Below are 19,522 nucleotides of genomic sequence, written 5' to 3'. Positions count from 1 at the left end.
AATTTTTACATATTTAAGAATGTTTTGGAGGGTTATAGACTTTAAAAAAGACAGGATGACTATAAAAATGACCGTGTACTTATATGGTAAAAATAAATAAATAATAATAAAAACAAAATTGAAATCGCCAGGCCTGTTTGTAAACTGTAGGGGGCAGCAGTGCACCAGAGATACATTTATTCTTCGTAACAAGAAGCGGAAGAAGAATAATGTGGGGGATCAGACATGACTGAGCTCCGCTGACGCTCCCACAAATATCTGAACAGATGTGTCAAATGTGAGCATGAACCAGCCCTGAAATGATCTGTGTCCAGTCATTTATGGACGGAGTGACAGTGAAGGACGAGGCGGACACATGGGGCCCCTCAGAGCTCGGCTTCAGGTGAGAAAAGAGACGTGGAGAAGTGGAGAAATACAGCGGCACACAAAGTTCAAGACAACTGTGATTTTATTAATCCAGTGCAAACAGAACAGAAGAGGCGCAGATCGTGGGTGAATGTGGCGCTCTTTTTGCACTTATTATGTATAAAGACGGTGTTGGTGTTTGCTGTGGTTTGCGCGCTGGGACTGGGTGTACTAGAGCTGTATTCTCATGGGATTTATGCCATTTGTGTCTTATTTTCTTCGTTTTAGTCACAAACATGGCTCAGATCAGCAGCAGAAACTACAAAATCAAGTGATCAAGGATGAAGTGCTTACAGGTAAAACATATACTTTAATTTTTTTTGTCTTTCTTGTGACATCATAAACTAAATGCTGTTTGTGTGTATTGTTTATTTTGCTCACTACAGGCAGCCAAAACCATCACCTGTCAGACCAGCCACACACTGAAGACCAACACCGCTCCAAACATGTGGAAGAGCCTTCAGGTTTCCCTTTGACTATAATATCTGTCAAAACAGAAGACGGGGACAATGCCTGCTGTGTATCCGGTCTCGAGGAGGAGTTTAACGACCAAATGGAAGACGCTGGGGAATTGGAGAGTTATGGGAACTCTTCTGACACAGAGAATTCAGTGAGCTGGGATGGAGAACTAGCAGCTAAAATCTCAACCGGACGAGAATCAGACTCCAACTTGCAAACGGATGATGAAGAACAAGCGGAAAGGTCGAAAGACTGGATTCAGAAATGGAAAGTCAGTGATGACGTTTGCTATCCCGTCCACATTAACAGCAACAAACTTGATACAGACTCAGTTGATGATCAGGGTTTAACAGAGGAGCACAGATGTCCCGAGTGTGGAAAGGCATTTACCGATAAGTTATACCTAAAGAGACACATGATAAGGCACACAGGACGAAGACCATTCACATGTTCAGTTTGTAAGAAAAGTTTCACCCAAAATGCCCATCTGAGGAAACACATGAGATGCCACACAGGAGAAAGGCCTTTCACCTGCCCCATGTGCGATGCATCGTTTAGTCTGAAGCAAAACCTGCACCGACACATGACCAGTCACAGCGGAGCAAAGTCGTTTAGCTGCTCTGTTTGTAAGAAAGGTTTCACTCAGAAATGCCATCTTAGACGACACATGAGCCTTCACCTGAGAGAAAAACTATGTACCTGTCCACAAGACCCATGTGAACACGTGAAGTCTGTGAATGGAAAGATTATAGCACTGACTCCAGAAAAGCCTTATATTTGTCCTTTCTGTAGCAAAGGTTTCACTCGCAAAGACCATCTCTCCTCACATCTGAGCGCTCACACAGGAGACAAGCAGTTTGATTGTCCCGAATGTGATGCTAAGTTTAATCTTAAGCAGAGTTTAGAGCGGCACATGACGGTACATAGTGGAGAGAAGCCGTTTAAATGTCCAGATTGCAAGAAGGGATTCACCAGGAACAGCACTCTGAAACTGCACATGAGAACCCACACAGGAGAAAAACCCTTCAGCTGTTCAGAATGTGACGCAAAGTTTAACCGAAAAGAAAACTTCCTTCGCCACTTAACCGTTCACACTGGTGAAAGGCCATACAGCTGTCCAGTTTGTAAAAAGGACTTTGTACGTAAACCGAGCCTTGATAAACATATGAAATCTCACACTCAGAAATGAGATTTAAACATTAAATATATCTTTTACAGATTGTTGGGCCATAGTAGTATGTATAATAGCACCTCATTTATTTTATATCTGTTTTCTCTGCTAAAATGTCTTAATAAACTCTTTAAAGATTACATGTTTTGTTTTCTTTTGAAGGAGTGTACAAGTATCTATTTTCTTAGTCATGTGCTGCCTAAGGGCGCTCTCTACTGGCCAAGCTGTTGTTCACACAGTGATGTGTACACATGGACACAGGCTTTAGGAAGACACTCATCCCTGTACTGAAGTATTAAAGCTAGCACTTTTGGAACATAGTTATGCAAACTTTTCTTATACATAAGTTTGATGTGCTTATGTCCTAAAATACCCATACACATACAGTTTACTACAAATTGGCTTTTATGATTTTATTAGTATAGTATTTTAGATGTGAAGTATGTGTAAAAAATGCTTATCTCTCTTACCACATTCAAACATTTTGTGAATTGCTGTAATAAATAAATTAGCTGTTCTGTGTGTAGTGGTAAGATGCAGAGGTGGGTAGTACTCACAGTTCGTCAGTTACATTTACTCAGTTACAGTTATTTGAGTATCTTTAAATAAATTATACATTTCAGAGTACTTTTCTAGCCTTGGTTACTCTTCCCACTCTGAGTAAGTCTACAGATGACAAAAGCTTTGTTTTGACAATATGAAATGATCTGAACATTTGCATTTCTCACACTGCTTTTTCAGATATAAATATAGTCTATCATTTGAAAATACTTGATTTGTGTGTCATGTAATGTTTAGTCCCTAAATTCCAATTATAAATCAATGACAGTTACTCTTCCTTGAGTAGTAGTTTCTTGGACCACTAATACTTCAGTAACATTTTGAAATAACATCATTCTTACTTGTGCACAATTTTTGGCTACTCTACCGCCTCTGATAAGATGATTGAAGGTGATTTCATTGGGAAGTCAAAGGTCTCCCTGAGATAACGGAGATCGTCTGTGGAGTGAAGTTCATGCAGAGGTCTTAGATGAGCTGAGCAGTGTTTAAGGCTACTAAATAGTCTAAAGGAGGTCATTGTAGTTTGGATTTAATTATGGGAGTGATTAAGATGAAGAAGACCAGTGTTTTTAGAATGTGCTAAATAGAGAGGATCAATTAAAGGTTAAATCAGGAAAACAGGGCAGTTTGTTTTAATATTAACTGTTGATAAGGCTCTTCTCATATCAGAAGTGCCCTGATAATGATCTTAGCTGAGATTGGAGTCTGAAGTTTAGTTAGTTAGTTGTTTTTTTTTTTTTTTTTTTTTTTTTTTTTTTAGATGAATGAGATAGGGCCAGTGCACAATATACAGGGTGTCAGTAAAGTCTCTGTACAATTTAAACAATTTATTACAAAGGCAGTTGATAAGAAATATTAATCAGACTTGTTCTATCATACTTGGTTTTCAAAGTTGTTGGGTTTTTTTTGTTTTTTTTGTTTTTTTTTACCGCATTTAATGCACCTCTGTATGTGCACCTCAGATGTTCTTGGTCACCCATTTTTCTTTCTAACACTGTCCCTGTCTCCATACATTTCTTGTCTGTAGTTTTGTTGAGTCTGCATTTCTGATTTTGTCTCAATAAACATTGATATACATTATGCATACACATTTCTTAAGGGTTCATTCAAAAAGATGCCTCTTTAATCAACAGGACGTCTGAAATACAAAAAGGCATTGTGATAAAAAAAACTTTTATAACCACTGAGTACAACAGACCAAATCTAATTCATAAATCTTATCAATTGCCTTTGTAATTACATTTTAAACTGACTTTATGGACACCCTGTACATTAACCTTAACACTGTAATGGATTGTAGCACTAATACTAATTTCCACCTGTAATCCCTGTGCAGGATCATGTTATAGTTCATAAATTCAAACATACAAAGATAATCATAAAAGTCATCGTAAAAGTTTTGTTCCAAAAGCATCCATCACTACATTCACTCCAGAACATCACACTCTCTCCAGACACACACCAGTCCACATTAAGGGAGCAGGTTCTGATTACATCATTCTGTAAAGTTTAGATGAGATGAGACATTTCAGGATAATTAGCTTAAATATAAATGAAAAAACAGGTACAATATTTTATGAAGAGTGTATTCTATTGACTGTATAGTGGTGCTGATGCACTCGACTCCATTACATGTTTAAAATAGGCTTTAAAAAGTTAAAAAATGTATATCAGGCCATGTTTCCAGTCAAGAGTGCAGCATCACCACATTCTTGAATCAGAAAACAACAAACTTGTGATAAATGCAGTTAAAAGGCCCATATTACACTGTTTTCTGATCCATGTTCTAATGTTGTTTCCTCATCACAAACAGACCTGGAGTTGTGCTTTGTTTCATTCACACATGTTTAACAAACAAAGCCATGCATACTTAGGCTGAGATCTTCCCTTAAACAGAAAACACTCTGTCCCACCTTGTGATGTCATGGGGTAATACAGGAAGTGCTCCACTGTGTTTTTAAACTCCACACACCTTCACTAGAATCAATTGGATGATTTCAGCCCTGGAGTTGCCAATACCTAATGAACAAAAGATAAAAGTTAGCTATTAACTTGAAAACTACAACTTTATGGCATCACAAGATGGAACAGAGCATTTTGAGCTTTGGAGATATAGACAGACTAATAATAAAAGATTACTCAAACATATGTGAATCAAACAAAACACAACTCCGGGTATGTTTTTGATGAGGTAACAGCAGTATAACATGGCTTAAAGATCATAACAGTCCATTTTGTGTAATATAGAACCTTTATATAAATATATATGGGACCTTTATAATAAATCCAGTTGATTAACTACCAAAGACTAATCTGAAACAATCTAAAAAGTCACTTGTGCATGCATTAGTACAGCATGTGTATTTCCCAAATAAAAACCTGTAGAACTGGTACCTGCATCGGTGTTATTTACTCTTTTAGATTTAAGTGTGCAAAGCTGCTTAGAGCGGGCACGGCTTTATTCATTCAGTGTGATGCAAGTGAGGATATTATATTGCCACAGGGCGAGCTTTAAACAGCCACATCATCATTGAGATAAATGAGGAGATAAGGGTAGGCAGGTTTTAAAAGGCCTGTCAGAGGGACAAGGTGCACTCCCTGTCACTGTAGAGTCCACCACTGCTCACCTCCATCCCACCAACGCCAACATGACCTTCAACGGTTGCTGGAAGATAGACCGCAATGAAAACTATGAGAAGTTTATGGAACAAATGGGTACGTGGAAAAAGTTACTCTACTACTAACGCATTTTCCGAGCATTTGTGGAGTCAAGCGCGCTCATGTTGACATAACACACTTGCATGTACTAACTAAGGTGTGTTTGTGTGGGAACAGGTATTAACATGGTGAAGAGGAAGCTGGCGGCTCATGACAACCTCAAAATCACCCTGGAACAGAACGGAGACAAGTTTCACGTAAAGGAGAGCAGTAACTTCAGAACCCTGGAGATAGACTTTACACTGGGAGTCACCTTTGAATACAGCCTTGCAGATGGGACAGAACTATCAGTGAGTCTATGGAGGGTTTATGATTAGAGTTTAGACAGAAAACAATACTGCATGTGTTTTGTGTGTGTATGGCTTTTAATACCTAAAATCAGATTATTAAAGGTAAAACTGAACTGTGACATATGTGCAAACAGGGATGTGTCAGCTGACTGCACCAGACACTATAAATGTCACTGTCACTTGTACTTCTGCAAAAAGTCTCATTATATATGATTTATAGGGTTCATGGGCCATGGAGGGAGACATAATGAAAGGAATCTTCTTCAGAAAGGACAATGGCAAACAGCTCACCACCACACGAGTTATTGCAGGAGACGAAATGATACAGGTAAGTGTGCCGGCCCAGTTTACACAATCATCAGCCCAAACCCTTTGAAAATGTTGTAATGTTTTAACTTTTCTTCAACAGAGCTACAACTACGAAGGCGTAGATGCCAAAAGGATTTTCAAGAGAGGTTAGAGAAAACAGGAGCCAAACTTTGCACATTTAGTGTTAAATCAGCCACTCCTTTTAAACCAACAAAGGAGTGGCAACACATTTTACACCTGGTTTTGATACTCAATATAATAAAAGTCATGCAATAAATGGGATTGTGTTTTATTTTTGAGTTACAAAAGACAAACATCACATCTTATTGATACAGTTATCGAGTCTTTATTTAACAATGAATAAAAATAAATATATATTATCTACAAAAATATAAGGTGTTGACAATTTGCATGTTGTTTTTTGAATTCGTCACTCTGTCAACTGCTGAAGCATAGTACTGAGAACCAAATGCACACAAGGAGGTATGGATGTAGGATCGTGTGTTTGGGGCACACCATGTCACATACAGTGCAACCAGTGAGGAGTACGGAAGTGTGATTTTTAAATTTTGTTTTATTTTAGGATTTCTGTATTTGTTTTTGCAAATCGTATTCTGTGCCTGTTGAATGTGAAATGACAATAGCAAAAATGTCAACCAAAAATCATGCATTGCCAACTGTGACTTTCAGGGGCAAATTTAGGCCACTAGAATTTATAAAGCTTGAAAACACTACAATTTGAAATAGGAAGCTTTCATATTAGGAAGTTGCTGAATTATATGATTTCAATGAGGCAATAGAATTTTATTGCGTGCCCCTCTTTCCTTAGAAAACGTAGACTCTTCCACACTATTGGTACTGCTAAATGTCGCTGTTGGCATTGCATATGTAAAGGATTTGCATACTCCATCTCCAAGGTCTCTATCCTTATTCAAAAATGATAAAAATGACAAGGCACTTTTGACACACCAAAACAAAGCAGTATGCCAAGTGAGAAGAAAGAGAAGAAGAAAGAGAAGAAGACAAAATGAGCAGGAGATGGGTGACACAGGTGAGAAAAACACACACAAGTTTTGGCAAGTGAGGCATTTTTAGCATGGACTGGTGAATGTTGGATTTTCTGATTAAAACAATACTTCTTCAGTAATTATATTAAAAATAATGGAAATTGACAAAACACTGGGTATGAACAAACACTTGCACGATCAGCTTTAAAGGCAACTGTAATTGTGTGGAGTACCATGTGACATAATGCATCTTTCTGTGTGTCATCTTCATAAAAACAGTGCAGTTCTGGTTTTGAGAGTTTTATGTGATTCTCAAAGATAAAGAAGGAAGGAGAAATGAAAAACACAGAGCAAAGTTGATGGTGCATGTAGTGGCAAATACAAAATAACTTCAATGCTTTGCAAATCTGAAAACTGTGGGATTTCTGGTCTACTCGTCTTGCAGTGTATCAATAGTGTATCTTATTTTTTACAAACAATGCAGACGAACAATTGCAGTTACAAATACAAGTTAATTCATAAATTTAAATATACTTGGTTAAAGTCCAATATAATGTTTCTTTGTTCAATAATCCATATGCACATGCTCATGCTAGGACTTTGTAAAGGCCACATGCAGGATTGAGAACAGAAGGAGTGTGTTAGGCATTTCATCATAATGGCATAATTAAGTGGTATACCTGTAGATATATCTGCCCACTGTGTGCATCAAACTCTGAACTCATAAAAGAAGAGAGAGAGTGCAGTTGAATGGACATTACACTAGGTTGTGGAAAGGTAGTACGTCATATATTACCTAATAATTAATATGATCTTGCTCAAGATAGACTGAATAACCTTTGCCATAAGATATAGTCGACCAATAGAATTAGCTTGACAAAGACAGCCCCTCGTCACTTATTAACTATAAGTTGTAAAACATGAATAATGGATCAGTTACTTTAGACCTCCGACCCTTAATATGAAAAATGTGACTGAGCTGCCAAAACCTCATTGTCTTAAAATGAGCGATTCTTTTTGTCAGACAGGAGCTTGTTTACTTGCTTTCATAGCCTTCAATTTGTATACGCATAAATAATTGCTATTTTTAATTATAGTATATGTATTTCACATTCCTTTTTTGCTTGTCATTACTGCACACAGAACACCATCTCTACATTCAGATACATTCTAATTTCAGCAGCACAATTCAAAAATATTGCACAAAAACAACCAGTGTGTTGGAGATGAGAAATCCCTCATGTGCAAACAAATGTTTTGGTGCAAACTAAATCCCGCAGCAGGACAATGGAAGACAGTATAGGCTCTACATGTTGAACATTATTTCAACTGACTTCTTGCATAAATATGTTCCTTCTATCAGGGTTAGTAACATGTCTGTGAACTCTTTGGCATCCAGTTAGTACTTGACTGACCACCTCTGTAAACATCACTCATAAAAAACCTCGTTCATCCAGTCCTTTGGCTGACACTGGGTTCCATTTTGCTGTGGGTTTATTGCTATTATGGCCTGTTAAGAAAAAAGAAAATAAAAATAAATCATATTTTTGAAAATATGTGTTACTTGAATTAAAACGTTCATAATAGTTTTCTGGGGAGCTGCCTTTTTAAGATTATTTATGGTATTATCTTTATAACCAAATTATCCTGGTTCAGTTATCATTTGGCACATTTATTTACACTTCAACGTGTTCTCTTTTGTGTGGTGAGAGTCAACAAATGCAAGTTACATTGACTGATTATATGGTAACTAAATATAAATGCATAGAGTTAAACCTGAAAAGGTTCATAAGGTGAGTAAATGCCACGTTTATTTAATGCTATGCATTATTGCAGAGAAATCTCATTGTGAAAGTCTAGTATGTTGCAGTTTTGTAACCAGTCAGAAGTGTTTCAAATAAAAATAAATAAATAAAAATAAATAAATAATATTTATTTGAATATTATGTTGTTTTTAATGCATACTAACTCACTAGTTTTTGGATTAGTCAGTGTTCTGTCAGAAACACAGTGCAGCTTATGGAGAGAGAGCTGTGACAGGAGACTTACTTGTATCAGGTCTGGCTTTTGGCACATCTTGTGAGTGTGTGTCAGTGTTATCTCTGCGGTCACTGGGGACAGCAGTCCGTGGCACTGTGGCAGAGAGGACCAGCGGCCTCTGGTTGTGGTACTTGAGACGGTATGTTTCCGTCATACAGTTATCTACGTTGAAGTATGTGGTCAGAGAGACCTCCTGAGCAGGACTCTGCTCTGCTCGGGGAACACTGAGCCTCTCCTCACTGTCACAGGACGATGGGGTACTCCTTTCTATATCCGAGCCTGACTTGGAGCTCGCGTCTGAGAAGGTCCGATGACCTGACATGTCACTTTTCCTATGAGGACTGGTGTAGGATGCAGAGGAGAGATGTGGAGATGAAAAAGGTTCTTGGAGCATCCTAGGGCGAAATGCAGAGTGACTGGTCTCCCCCTGGTGAGAGGTGGCCCGTGCAGCAGGACGCACATGAGGAGAGCCTGCAGAGTGACTGTTCAGTGGGCTCTCTGAGCTCATGCTGCTGGGGGGAAAGGCCAGGGTTATGTGGGGACACTGGGAATCTGACGTGACAGGATCGCTGTTGGAGCGGTAAGTACTGTCTCTGTCCTCTGGCTCTGACAGGGCCAGATCATCAGAGCTGTTCCACTCAGAGCTGCTGGTTTTGGCCATGTGCCTGAGGCCTGTGCTGTCTCCACTGTGTCCCCGACAGTGTGGAGGCTCCTGCGGCTCACTCTGCCTGCTCTCTGAGCTGCTGCACTCTCTGTCCGAGCACGACACTTTTCTGCACGAACTGGACGGGTGCTTAGACTTTCTTCTGCAAAAAAGTGATAATAATAAACACAAGCCTCTGGCCTCTACATTAACTACTACTGCAAGATGGCCACTCACCTAGAACTTGGACTGCTCTTAAGATGAGGATGAGATTCCTGGTCATAGCTCTTTCCCTGAGATTTGGCTTGATGTAAGAATGTGAATAAAAAAAAAAAAAAAAAAGAAAAACACACACACAAAAAAAACAATGTACTGAAAACCAACCACTGTAAAACCACATTTGCAAACACAGCCTTTAACAAGGAAAGGATTTAAACATTGTGTAACATACAAGGATAAAATATTTCCTTTATCTCTTATAATCTTAAGGTTCACTGATCCATCCAGATAATTTCTTGGAATAAATCAAATAGGCGTCCTGTTTGCTGAACTCTGCACTAATCTCATTCAAAGGATGTAAACACATATACATGCATAGTGCACTATGAAGCTACAGTAGCTTGAGCCCAGCAGGTGGCAGCAGAGTGGTGTTGGACCCCCGCAGCTGGAGAAGCAGTCTGAGCTCCACACAGCAGGAGGCAGTATAGTGCTGAATTCCTTTCTTTAAAAATAGATGTGTTATTTTTTCTTAGCTGTTGCCCTGGAGAGGTCTCTGCTCAGTTAAATGTGGGAGCTAGTGGCTGTTTCTATGAAGTCTTTGCGATACATTTGTGCATCTGTACATAATAATGACAATACCAGAGGAGTCCAGCTGTGCCATCGGAACAAGCTTTGTGGGATTATCATCAGATTACAGCCTGTGCAGGGCTGACTGGGTGAGGAGGTTAAAGAAACCAGTCCAGGCTTAGAGATCACACAGAAATTAATCAACCTTTAATTAAACTCACTGTGACCAGCAGAACCCACCTCCTTTTAGCACTTTTAAATCCAATAACAAATGTAATATTGCAACATACATAAATGTCATGTATTCTAAATACTTACAGAAAACACATAAACGGCATATTACAACATTGTACATAAGGAATCTTACCATTGTAGGATGGTGAAGGAAGATTTTGCTTTGACTCTACTCCCTTTTGGTGACACTGGCTGAAAAAAACACAGTGGTGTTAGTGAAGTATTTGGAGACTTAAAAAAAAAAGCCTTTGGGCCAATTAAAGTTGTCTCTTGACAACATCAGAGATGTTAATATTAAGTGAACAATCAATTATCACTAATTATAAAGATTGTGGCTATGATCCTATTTCACTTTACATTCATATGTTCTGCTAATATGATACATTGAGCCATATAATACACATCTAGTATGTATGAACAAATCAATGAAGAATGAATTATGAGTTATTTTTCAATTGTCAATTGTTACAAAATAATGTTACATTTATATTGAGTGAAAGTGAAAGGATAACTCATACACAATACAATGGCAGTGAAGACACTTCTCACCTCTTTGACTGTGCGTCTGCGGCTCGTGGGTCTTTTAACACAAAGCCGTCTACACCGGGGGAGTCTGGATTTGTGGAGCCACTGCTCAGCCGGTCACTGCTCTCATAGCCAGACTCTGTTCTCTGGATGGTCCAGGTCTCACTACGCAGCAGCGTCTTGGGCGCCCCCTTCAGCCTGCTGCCTCTTTGCTGAGCCCTGCTCTCAGAGTCCACGGAGCTATGGCTCTCCGTCTCGAGGCGTTGCTCATCTTCATAGATCGTCATTAAACTCTTCTGCTTACGTTCATCTCTGTGAGTAGAGTCCCGCTCACGGTCTTTTGGTTCAGAATGCCCCCTGTCCTGACCCGATCTGTCCTGACCCGATCTGTCCTGACCCGATCTGTCCTGACCTGGTCTGTCCTGGCCCGGTCTGTCCTGGCCCAGTCTGTCCTGAGGCTGAGGCTTGCTGCGGTGCGGGCTCTCGTGCTGCTGCTGACGTCGTTGCTCTAGCTCGCTCAGGACAGTGTCCACGTTCAGAACCTCTCGGATAGGTCTCCAAGTGGACTTGGTTTTGTTACGATTTGCGACACCCTTTTCCCAGTGTTCCTGACTGCTGTCCTGATCTTGATTCCGACTCGGAGAGGAGTTGTTTTTGCGGATGTGTCCCTGTGTGCTGCGTGAGTCCTGTATGGCTCTGCTGGAGCGGTTGGACTTCTCAGTGCGAGGATATGTCTTCAGTCTGTGATCAGGGGGGAGCCGAGGTCCGTTTTCTGGTGGAGAAGAAGATCGACCATAAGCCATGTCTGAAGAGGAAATACAACAGACCAACTGTGTCACAACTTTACCCTTGACACATTTGTGAAGATGATCTTTACCTTTGTGTTGTGGTGGGTCAGTTTTACGATGTCCTCTGTCCTTACGGGCTGTGTCACTGGACCTTTCCATGAAGGGATCTTGGTACTTTTTTGGACTGCCGAGAGGATGCTTCACTGAAAGTAATAATTGTACTCGGAGTAACTATACTGCAATAACTGTAAGTTAAAGATTATTTGCTAAAGTCATACAAAATGTGCTGCAGCCAAACTTAGACTACACCCTGGATATTAAAATACCACAGTCATAATGAAAACAAATGAGCTACCGGGCCAATATGAAGTGTGTGTCTTGCATGTGAGACACGGGGAAACTGAGACAGTGTGAACATCTGGCTTCACATCAGCTCTCGCACCAAAGCATTACCATTAACAGCTGCCACTTAAGCACTTCAACTGTTCTTTTTACAAAGACAGAAAAAATATTACACAAAAATAAAAAATAATTTTTTTTAAGCACTTCAAAATAATCCAAAGCAAAAAAACCCTCAACTCAAATATTTTCACTCTCACACAAAAGTGAGACTAGGTACAGGACCAAGAAAATGCATGAAAATGAAATGCAAAAACATTTACAAACTATGCCCATGACCAGAAGCAGTTCATAACAGATGAATTGCTGCTGCTAATCCTAAATGAGATCTTAATACTGAAATAGACGAAGCTGTGATGCAGAGTCAACCAGGACCAGACAAAATCACATACTAACGTACAAATCAATAAAAATATATACTTACTCTTACTTTCTAGTCCCATGTGAGTTACTACATCAGAACATCACTCTAAACCAGGACCAAGCATCAAAACAAATGGCATGGCATCTACCATCAGCCAGAATCCATATGAATGTACAGAGGAAGAGTCAAGTATGGGAGGGACACAGGAGCAGGGATTAGGGAGGAGGAGTGGGCGGTAATCTGCGTGCAACAGAGGCATCATCCTCATGTCAAGTTCAAGCCAGCACACAGGGCAGGACAATCTTTCAGCTGGCACTAGCACATCCCAAAGCACTTTTAGTGCTTTCACTCATACACTGATACAACAACTGTTGGGGAAGGTGAGCGTGTAACAGATGTAAGGTTGCTCACTAATTTGGTGTCATGATTATCACGGCCAAAACAATTGTAATTAACAATTATATTAATAATTATTAAAGTTGCTGACAGTCTGAAAATGTTTTGGATGTGAATAATTATAATTTGGTATTATAAATAGGTTCCATATTTAAACAACTGTAATAGTACTGTACTTTGTCTTAAGTGACAACAACAACAATGATGTAGACGAGAACATCATGGAGAAGTAGCTTTTTCCTGCACATTCTGGTGATATAATGGTGATTATCTTTGTTGACTATCATCACGATTACATAAAATGTCCCATGAATGATTATTGTCAACCCTTTTCATCACAAAAAACAAGATTATTGCTTTTGTTCCATCCCTATTACTCCTAAATACATGTACTTCTAATCTGTTCAGTACCTGTGACATCTCCATTGACTTGAGTTTTGTAGCGTGGGCACATAGTGGTCTGTCTTGGGGCATCTTCATTGGACACAGGCGTTCCCTCAAGGTTGGTGTAGAACAATAAGAGTGGCTGAAAATGCCCCCTGATGCATTTGGATGCGACATCTTTCCACTTGGATCCAATCTAAGGAGCATAAAAAATGAGAGACACTGACAGGTAATGCAAAGCAGCACACAGCGGGCCTGTCACGATAACAAAGTCTGAAGTATGATCTATTTGTGAAAGAAAGTATAGACGATAAACAAGAATACTGAATGCCTTTATGTCACTGACATGATAACGTGACAGGATTTCAACCCAAAAAGACTCTATGTACAGTATTGTTTATTAACATAAGCTGCATAACACTTAATTAGTTATAGGAGTTATGTATTCAAACCTCTACAGCTCAAATCGTCAGAAAAGTACAAAAATAACAAAAAAAATTCTCCACTAGTACAAAGAAAAGTGACCCAGGATAAATACTGACCCCCAAAAATGATAGTTTCATCTAACATGTATTAAACGATAAGTGGATGTCATGACAGCCCAGCACATAGTCAGTGTGAACAGGGATAAAGGGATCCTAACCTCCTTTACAGTAGCATCATCAAAAAACATCCATTTGGAAGATTTGGTGTGATAGGCAAAGGCTGAGTAATGTTTACTCGAAAAACAGATCATCCCCACCAGATGTAGTTCACTGCGTTTGGCATTTTCATCCGTCACGCGGTTGAAAAGCTGAAAGAGAGTAAATGAGACGAGTTTGATCTGCAGATACAGCTCAGAACTAAACTAGCGTATTATTGGTAACATTTTGAAACCACTCACCAATACTAAATGTGTAAAATATACAAAATGTGAACAGCCTAGTGATATGGCCAGATATTTATAATTTTAGGTAAAACAGTGAAGATATAGTACAATCTAAAGCATGTAATTAGCTACCTTCTTTAAGCATATGTTACACTGTATGACTAGATGTAGAATCAGTAGATCACTACACCTCCACCTATTTAACCAATGCAGATAAGTGAAAAATGTGTCACAAATATAAAACTATGTTAAATGTTTCAACAACTTCCATTGTAAACTGAATAAACTCAAGCTTTAAACCAAACCCAGAGCATCTGAATGTGAGTCTATAAAGTGTATTGTTATTGTGGATATAGATGATACAGTGATGTTTTGTCTTACCCCAGTCAGGTTGAGGCGTGGTCCTATGGCCCTGATGACATCATCTGTCAGGTCGGACTGCTCAGCGTCCCACACAAACCCAATGGTGACAATCTCAGGGCAGTTCATGAGCACTCTGCGAATCTTAATGCTCTGCCCACAGTCACTCTGCAAAACACGGACATGGATGGTGTTATGGGACAAAGCTGAACACAAAAATAGGGTTTATGAACTAAATTAAAAATAAATGCAGTGCAATAAAATGTCAGTGTTTGAACAAGCCACTAGCATATTGCTTTTGTCTATTCCTGGCACTTCATAAAAGGGAGCTAGGCTGAAAGTCTCCAAACAACCGCTCTGAAGTGACTTTATTGTTTTCAGACAGAAAGTAGACGTGTGTCAAAGTGTAATTTTAGAACACTGAATCTGACATTCTTTTAGTTTGTGTTGTAAAATAAATAACAATAATAATGTGCATACCCCAGTTATACACAGTATAACACACAAACAAGTGCGTTGTACCAGTGCTGATTTAGAGACTAGAACAGCCATTACTAAATTAATTCAAAGCAAAAAGTACATAGCAACGGCAAAAACAGATAAAACATAGTGGATAAGCTTTCCTGCTATTAATAACATAGCACTAGTCTGGCTCTGTCTGCTACCGGCCACACAAGTGCATGTTAAAGCTTACTGCAAACGTACATGGGGCTCATATTTTACAGTTTGTTCATGTCTTTTCATGTGCAGACTGCGTCACCCTGCGTGCTGTGTGTGTACTTTAGTTTGATTAGAGTTGTCCGTACTGGGCAGCTCCGGAGGTCCCCAGTGTTATTTGCCGCCTGCAGCAATTCTCCAAACATGTCGGACCTCAGACGCTCAGTCTTTCCCAGCAATCGATCAACCTGTTGACTGCATAAACACAGAAGCTTACACTACTCCTTCATAGAATGTACATTTGACAGTACCTGTTTTTGTATTTCCTATACAGATATGGACACTGCAAATTGAAATGAGGGTTTGTTTTTTTAAATAAATATATACATATTGAAATCAAACTAACTTAATTCTGTTAACAAAGATCTGTCATAAAGGACATGTGTAGATATTACTGACAATGAAAAAGGTACAGCATTTGTATACATAATGTATATATATATTTATAAATAGAGCATATTTGGGAATCTGTAAAATGCAATCAAATTGCTGAGACCAGTAACCTTATTTAATACTTTTGATATTTAAACTAGGATTAGCAAGTTGACCTGATTTTAATATCCTGGTTTTAGAGCCATGGCATCGAATCAAGCACTCACCATAAAGCAGTAGTGGAGACATAATGAACAAACTCTGTGAACGGGTGAGGGTCGGAAGACGCACCACAGCAACGGCACACAAACTGCAAAAAATATCAACAAGTGAAGTGATCGAGTACAGACCCAGGCAGAGGAGACATCTGTGGAGTTACCTGTTCATAAAGCATCATCGCAAACTTCTGGTGTGTGATGCACGATTTGGAGGTACAAGAATCGGTTGCTGAATCTGACTCAATGTGCAAATGGATTTTCTCCAAGATGTTCTCCTAATGTATGAACAAACACAAAACATGACATGTATACACAGGTGCATCATCTTAAAACTAAATTAAATGACTTTAGTGTTAAAAGAGGGAGAGGGATCATTTACTCCACAATAGCAGCACTGGGCTCTGTTAAATTAAAAGCCACAACCATAGACTGTATACGTACAAAGCACTCCGCTGCGTCGTCCATCAGGCCCAGTTGGAAACGCTGCTCGTCTTTAAAGGTCTCAGCTAAGGCGTTACGCAGGCTGTCTGAGGGCAGGACACGCTCTCTGCTCTGCTGGAACTGGCTGAAGATGCTCTGGGAAAATATTAGGATGAGCATGAATTTTTATATAAAATTTATTTTTATCTGTTTTGTGAATATATAAATGAACCAACCTTTAATGCACAAAAAATACAGGCATCCCCAAGACAAAAGTGACCTGAGAGCTGCCTCAGACTTCTTCTGAAAATGTCCAGCTGCCACAGAACCTGTGTATACACCAAATGGAAGCAGGATGTCACCAAAAATGAGGCCTGCTATGCTCATGTAAACACTGGTGTAACAGTTAGCTTAAGTGATAAATTCAAAGTAACGATCCATCATTTCAGATAAAACAAGGCACAAAAGTTTAAACTGTTTCCACTTGACCCAGATGTTGTACCTGAACAGCACTGTTAAGGAAACAGCTGTTCTGCCCGGGCTCGTTGATCAGGCCTTTGGTCAGAGCCAGAGACAGCATACTGCCCGGCTGGTAGGATTTCTTCAAGCCTCCCCCAGATTTTTTGAACATCTTTGCCCATGCCTTTGTGTTAGAACCTGTCGATAATAACATTGCTCCATTATGCTGACTTATACCCTCTAAACTTGCATTGTAACTGAGATGCATATCATACTGTGCCATTACTCAACATGCACAAGCTGGGCTTTAATACCTTCTCCAGAGTTGGAGGAAGACTTGTTGCAGTTGGACATACTGGGAGCTGGCAGCTGGTGTGAAGGTCTGGCCATGGGATGTGTCCATCTCAGCCCCACGCGCCCACACAGCAGCTAGTGCACAGCATCATTCAGCCACAGGGCAGCCTCAACCCAGAGCCACTGCACATTGAGGGAAAGTGGATTTGATCTGAAAAAAGAAACACCACACAATTGAGTGGTGCATAACAGCGGAATGATTTAAAAAAAAAAAGTCTAATCTCAACAACACGTCAATGATCTCACCCTATGGAGCTTCTGTAGAGGGAATGTAGACTGTGAGCTGCCTGAAGAGGAAACAACAGACGTATAAAGTGTAAATAACGTTCAGCCAATAAGAGGACTAAGTGGAATATTTGTCCATGAAGGACACTTTGTGCCGTTTTTACATTGTTGCTGATCCAGGCTACGCAACGTTTTCAGCGTAAAGGCTCTTGATATATGGCCCATGTGTTTGTGCACCATCCTGGCTCGCGCTCAGACACACCATGTGATGCCATTATAGGCTTATAGGTATATAATACATAAAATAAGCAGCGTTTTCCTGTTAGGTTAGGTTCAGAGAGGACATAAATCCTTTGTCAAAGCGGTTGGTGCGTGGTTCTCTTCGACACAGCAGAGAGCGGACACACTGCCAGCACTTCACTGTACAGTGGATCTACATTTGCCGCAACGGTTTGGACAAAACAAGCGCACTCACCTCACAATAATAAAGAGAGGCGTCAGACGACGTTGAGGGTTCCAGCTGTCAACGCGAAAAATCCCTGCTCTTCTCCCTAAAACCCCGCGAGGCAGAGGCTAGCGAGGGCTCACTGCAGATGTCCACAAACATGTACCACACTATCTGTCATAGTGCACCACTCACAATCCGTCCGACATGTGCATTCAGCTCAGCCTCCACATCAATGTGCCGCGGAAACAAAACACTGCGCTTGGCTCGGCGCAGCGTGTCCCTTTTTGCGCTCAAACGGGGCCAGTGTTGGTGGCCTGTGCCAGAATGTCCGACGCGGATTAGTGATGTTTTGAGACTTGGTGAGGTCAAACTCCGCCCCTAGTGTAGCCTCAAGTACACTGCCGCTCCACAGCAATCTTCAGACTGTGCGTGGCGAAGTGCGCGCTGGCGGAAGGTCACACTTCCAACTTGTCATGATGATGATGAGAGAAGACATCACATGACTTCAGTGGTTTCATAATCATGCAGCACCGTGGGCAATAAAGCTTACCCCTTTCCACTGCCTTTGTCCAAAAACCTCAACACACTGTAGCCTTTTATGTAGAAATGTCTTATTGCAAATGACACGAGAAACCACACATTTAAACTGTCAGCTGTCTACATACTTAGACACATTGTGCTGTAAAAGACATATTGTGTTGTTTGGGTAGCAATAGAACTGCAGTAAACAGGACATGGAGTCACCCAATGGGGGCAGATGGAGGACCTGGCAGGGGAAAGCCTGCAGAGCCCAGCAGCTTTAAGAGCACACACATAAACAAGCCACCATCAGCAAAATTCACACTCTCCAACTCTTGTGTGTCAGACTGTTTCTCTCTATGGGTATCTGCTTCACAAGTGAAAAGTGACCATTTGAGCTGGTATTTATTACATTGTATTCATTACAGGTTTCAGATTACTGTTATGTGTGACATTTTGAGTACTTTTACCTATTAAATTGCTGATTGCTATGGTAACGGTCCTAAAAGTTATAGATAGGGTGACCAGTTCAAAATTCTGAAAACTGGGACACATCCAGGTTGGGATGGTTGGTATAAATAAAATTGTGTGTCAGTTATAATCTGAGGGAGCGATGCAATTTTTATTTTCTTTAATGGACATTTTCAAGCAAATTGGTCAAAAATAGGGACTCCTGGAGCATTTCTTGTATAAAACTGGGATAAATCAATGGTTTTGGATCATTCTGCTGGGACATGGGGCATGGAGCTCAAAAGTTGGACTGTCCCGAGTAAATAGCGACATCTGGTCACTGGTTGAGGTATGGATCAGTGTGTGATGTCCCCAAAAAATATGCAAATGTTTGGATGGAAAGCATGTATTTATCACGGTCTGAGGATGAAAGTCATGTTGTACTTGTGTGTATTTATGTGTTAAAAGTACCTGTTCATTTCAACTAACATGTAAAAGCATTTCATGGCTTGTCCTTGCCGTGATTCTAAGCCATGAGAGAAAACCTGTTCATAATTTAACAGACGCTTCTTGGGATTTAATGATGTGGTGGCTGCTGCTGATGACACTCGGACATTTACATGTGCCTTCATG

The 19,522-nt window shown here is 40.0% G+C and overlaps 3 protein-coding genes across 4 annotated transcripts; 2 read left to right on the top strand and 1 right to left on the bottom strand.

Moving 5' to 3' along the window:
• The first annotated feature begins 192 nt into the window (after positions 1-192).
• LOC117369882 (gastrula zinc finger protein XlCGF57.1-like) lies at positions 193-2,174 on the top strand. The gene is made up of 3 exons (XM_033965260.2): positions 193-382; positions 634-701; positions 792-2,174. The coding sequence occupies exons 1-3, from the start codon at positions 300-302 to the stop codon at positions 2,051-2,053; spliced, it is 1,413 nt and encodes a 470-aa protein (XP_033821151.1). The 5' UTR covers positions 193-299; the 3' UTR covers positions 2,054-2,174.
• A 2,895-nt stretch (positions 2,175-5,069) lies between these two features.
• Positions 5,070-6,201, top strand: fabp2 (fatty acid binding protein 2, intestinal). The gene is made up of 4 exons (XM_033966045.2): positions 5,070-5,311; positions 5,432-5,604; positions 5,825-5,932; positions 6,014-6,201. Exons 1-4 carry the CDS (start codon positions 5,245-5,247, stop codon positions 6,062-6,064), a joined length of 399 nt encoding a protein of 132 aa, XP_033821936.1. The 5' UTR covers positions 5,070-5,244; the 3' UTR covers positions 6,065-6,201.
• Positions 6,189-18,341, bottom strand: usp53b (ubiquitin specific peptidase 53b). 2 transcript variants are annotated; one of them, XM_055223512.1, is made up of 17 exons: positions 17,948-18,341; positions 17,208-17,398; positions 16,937-17,091; positions 16,671-16,763; positions 16,456-16,590; positions 16,176-16,289; positions 16,024-16,106; positions 15,514-15,619; positions 14,729-14,875; positions 14,123-14,272; positions 13,507-13,675; positions 12,026-12,139; positions 11,173-11,920; positions 10,757-10,815; positions 9,841-9,907; positions 8,970-9,766; positions 6,189-8,430 (listed from the first exon to the last, which is right to left on the bottom strand). In XM_055223512.1, exons 2-17 carry the CDS (start codon positions 17,281-17,283, stop codon positions 8,354-8,356), a joined length of 3,090 nt encoding a protein of 1,029 aa, XP_055079487.1. In that variant the 5' UTR covers positions 17,284-17,398; positions 17,948-18,341; the 3' UTR covers positions 6,189-8,353. The 2 variants fall into 2 exon arrangements, with proteins under 2 accessions (XP_055079487.1, XP_055079482.1); XM_055223507.1 differs by having other exon boundaries at positions 6,226-8,430; positions 11,173-11,953.
• Positions 18,342-19,522: the final 1,181 nt, after the last annotated feature.

This window comes from Periophthalmus magnuspinnatus, chromosome 1 (genome assembly GCF_009829125.3).
Source record: "Periophthalmus magnuspinnatus isolate fPerMag1 chromosome 1, fPerMag1.2.pri, whole genome shotgun sequence".
Classification (NCBI taxonomy): Eukaryota; Metazoa; Chordata; class Actinopteri; order Gobiiformes; family Gobiidae; genus Periophthalmus; species Periophthalmus magnuspinnatus.
This window is presented reverse-complemented; position numbering and strand designations above follow the sequence as displayed.

Excerpts from the sequence above, each read along its gene's own strand:
- fabp2 (XM_033966045.2), top strand. The coding sequence starts at position 5,245 with ATGACCTTCAACGGTTGCTGGAAGATAGACCGCAATGAAAACTATGAG. Across the intron at positions 5,312-5,431 it reads GAAGTTTATGGAACAAATGG|GTATTAACATGGTGAAGAGG; the intron begins GTACGTGGAAAA and ends GTGTGGGAACAG. Across the intron at positions 5,605-5,824 it reads CAGATGGGACAGAACTATCA|GGTTCATGGGCCATGGAGGG; the intron begins GTGAGTCTATGG and ends TATGATTTATAG.
- usp53b (XM_055223507.1), bottom strand. The coding sequence starts at position 17,283 with ATGGCCAGACCTTCACACCAGCTGCCAGCTCCCAGTATGTCCAACTGC. Across the intron at positions 15,620-16,023 it reads GTCTCCACTACTGCTTTATG|TCAACAGGTTGATCGATTGC; the intron begins GTGAGTGCTTGA and ends GTGTTTATGCAG. Across the intron at positions 8,431-8,969 it reads AAAAGCCAGACCTGATACAA|GCCATAATAGCAATAAACCC; the intron begins GTAAGTCTCCTG and ends TTTTCTTAACAG.
- LOC117369882 (XM_033965260.2), top strand. The coding sequence starts at position 300 with ATGATCTGTGTCCAGTCATTTATGGACGGAGTGACAGTGAAGGACGAG. Across the intron at positions 383-633 it reads CCCTCAGAGCTCGGCTTCAG|TCACAAACATGGCTCAGATC; the intron begins GTGAGAAAAGAG and ends TCTTCGTTTTAG. Across the intron at positions 702-791 it reads CAAGGATGAAGTGCTTACAG|GCAGCCAAAACCATCACCTG; the intron begins GTAAAACATATA and ends TGCTCACTACAG.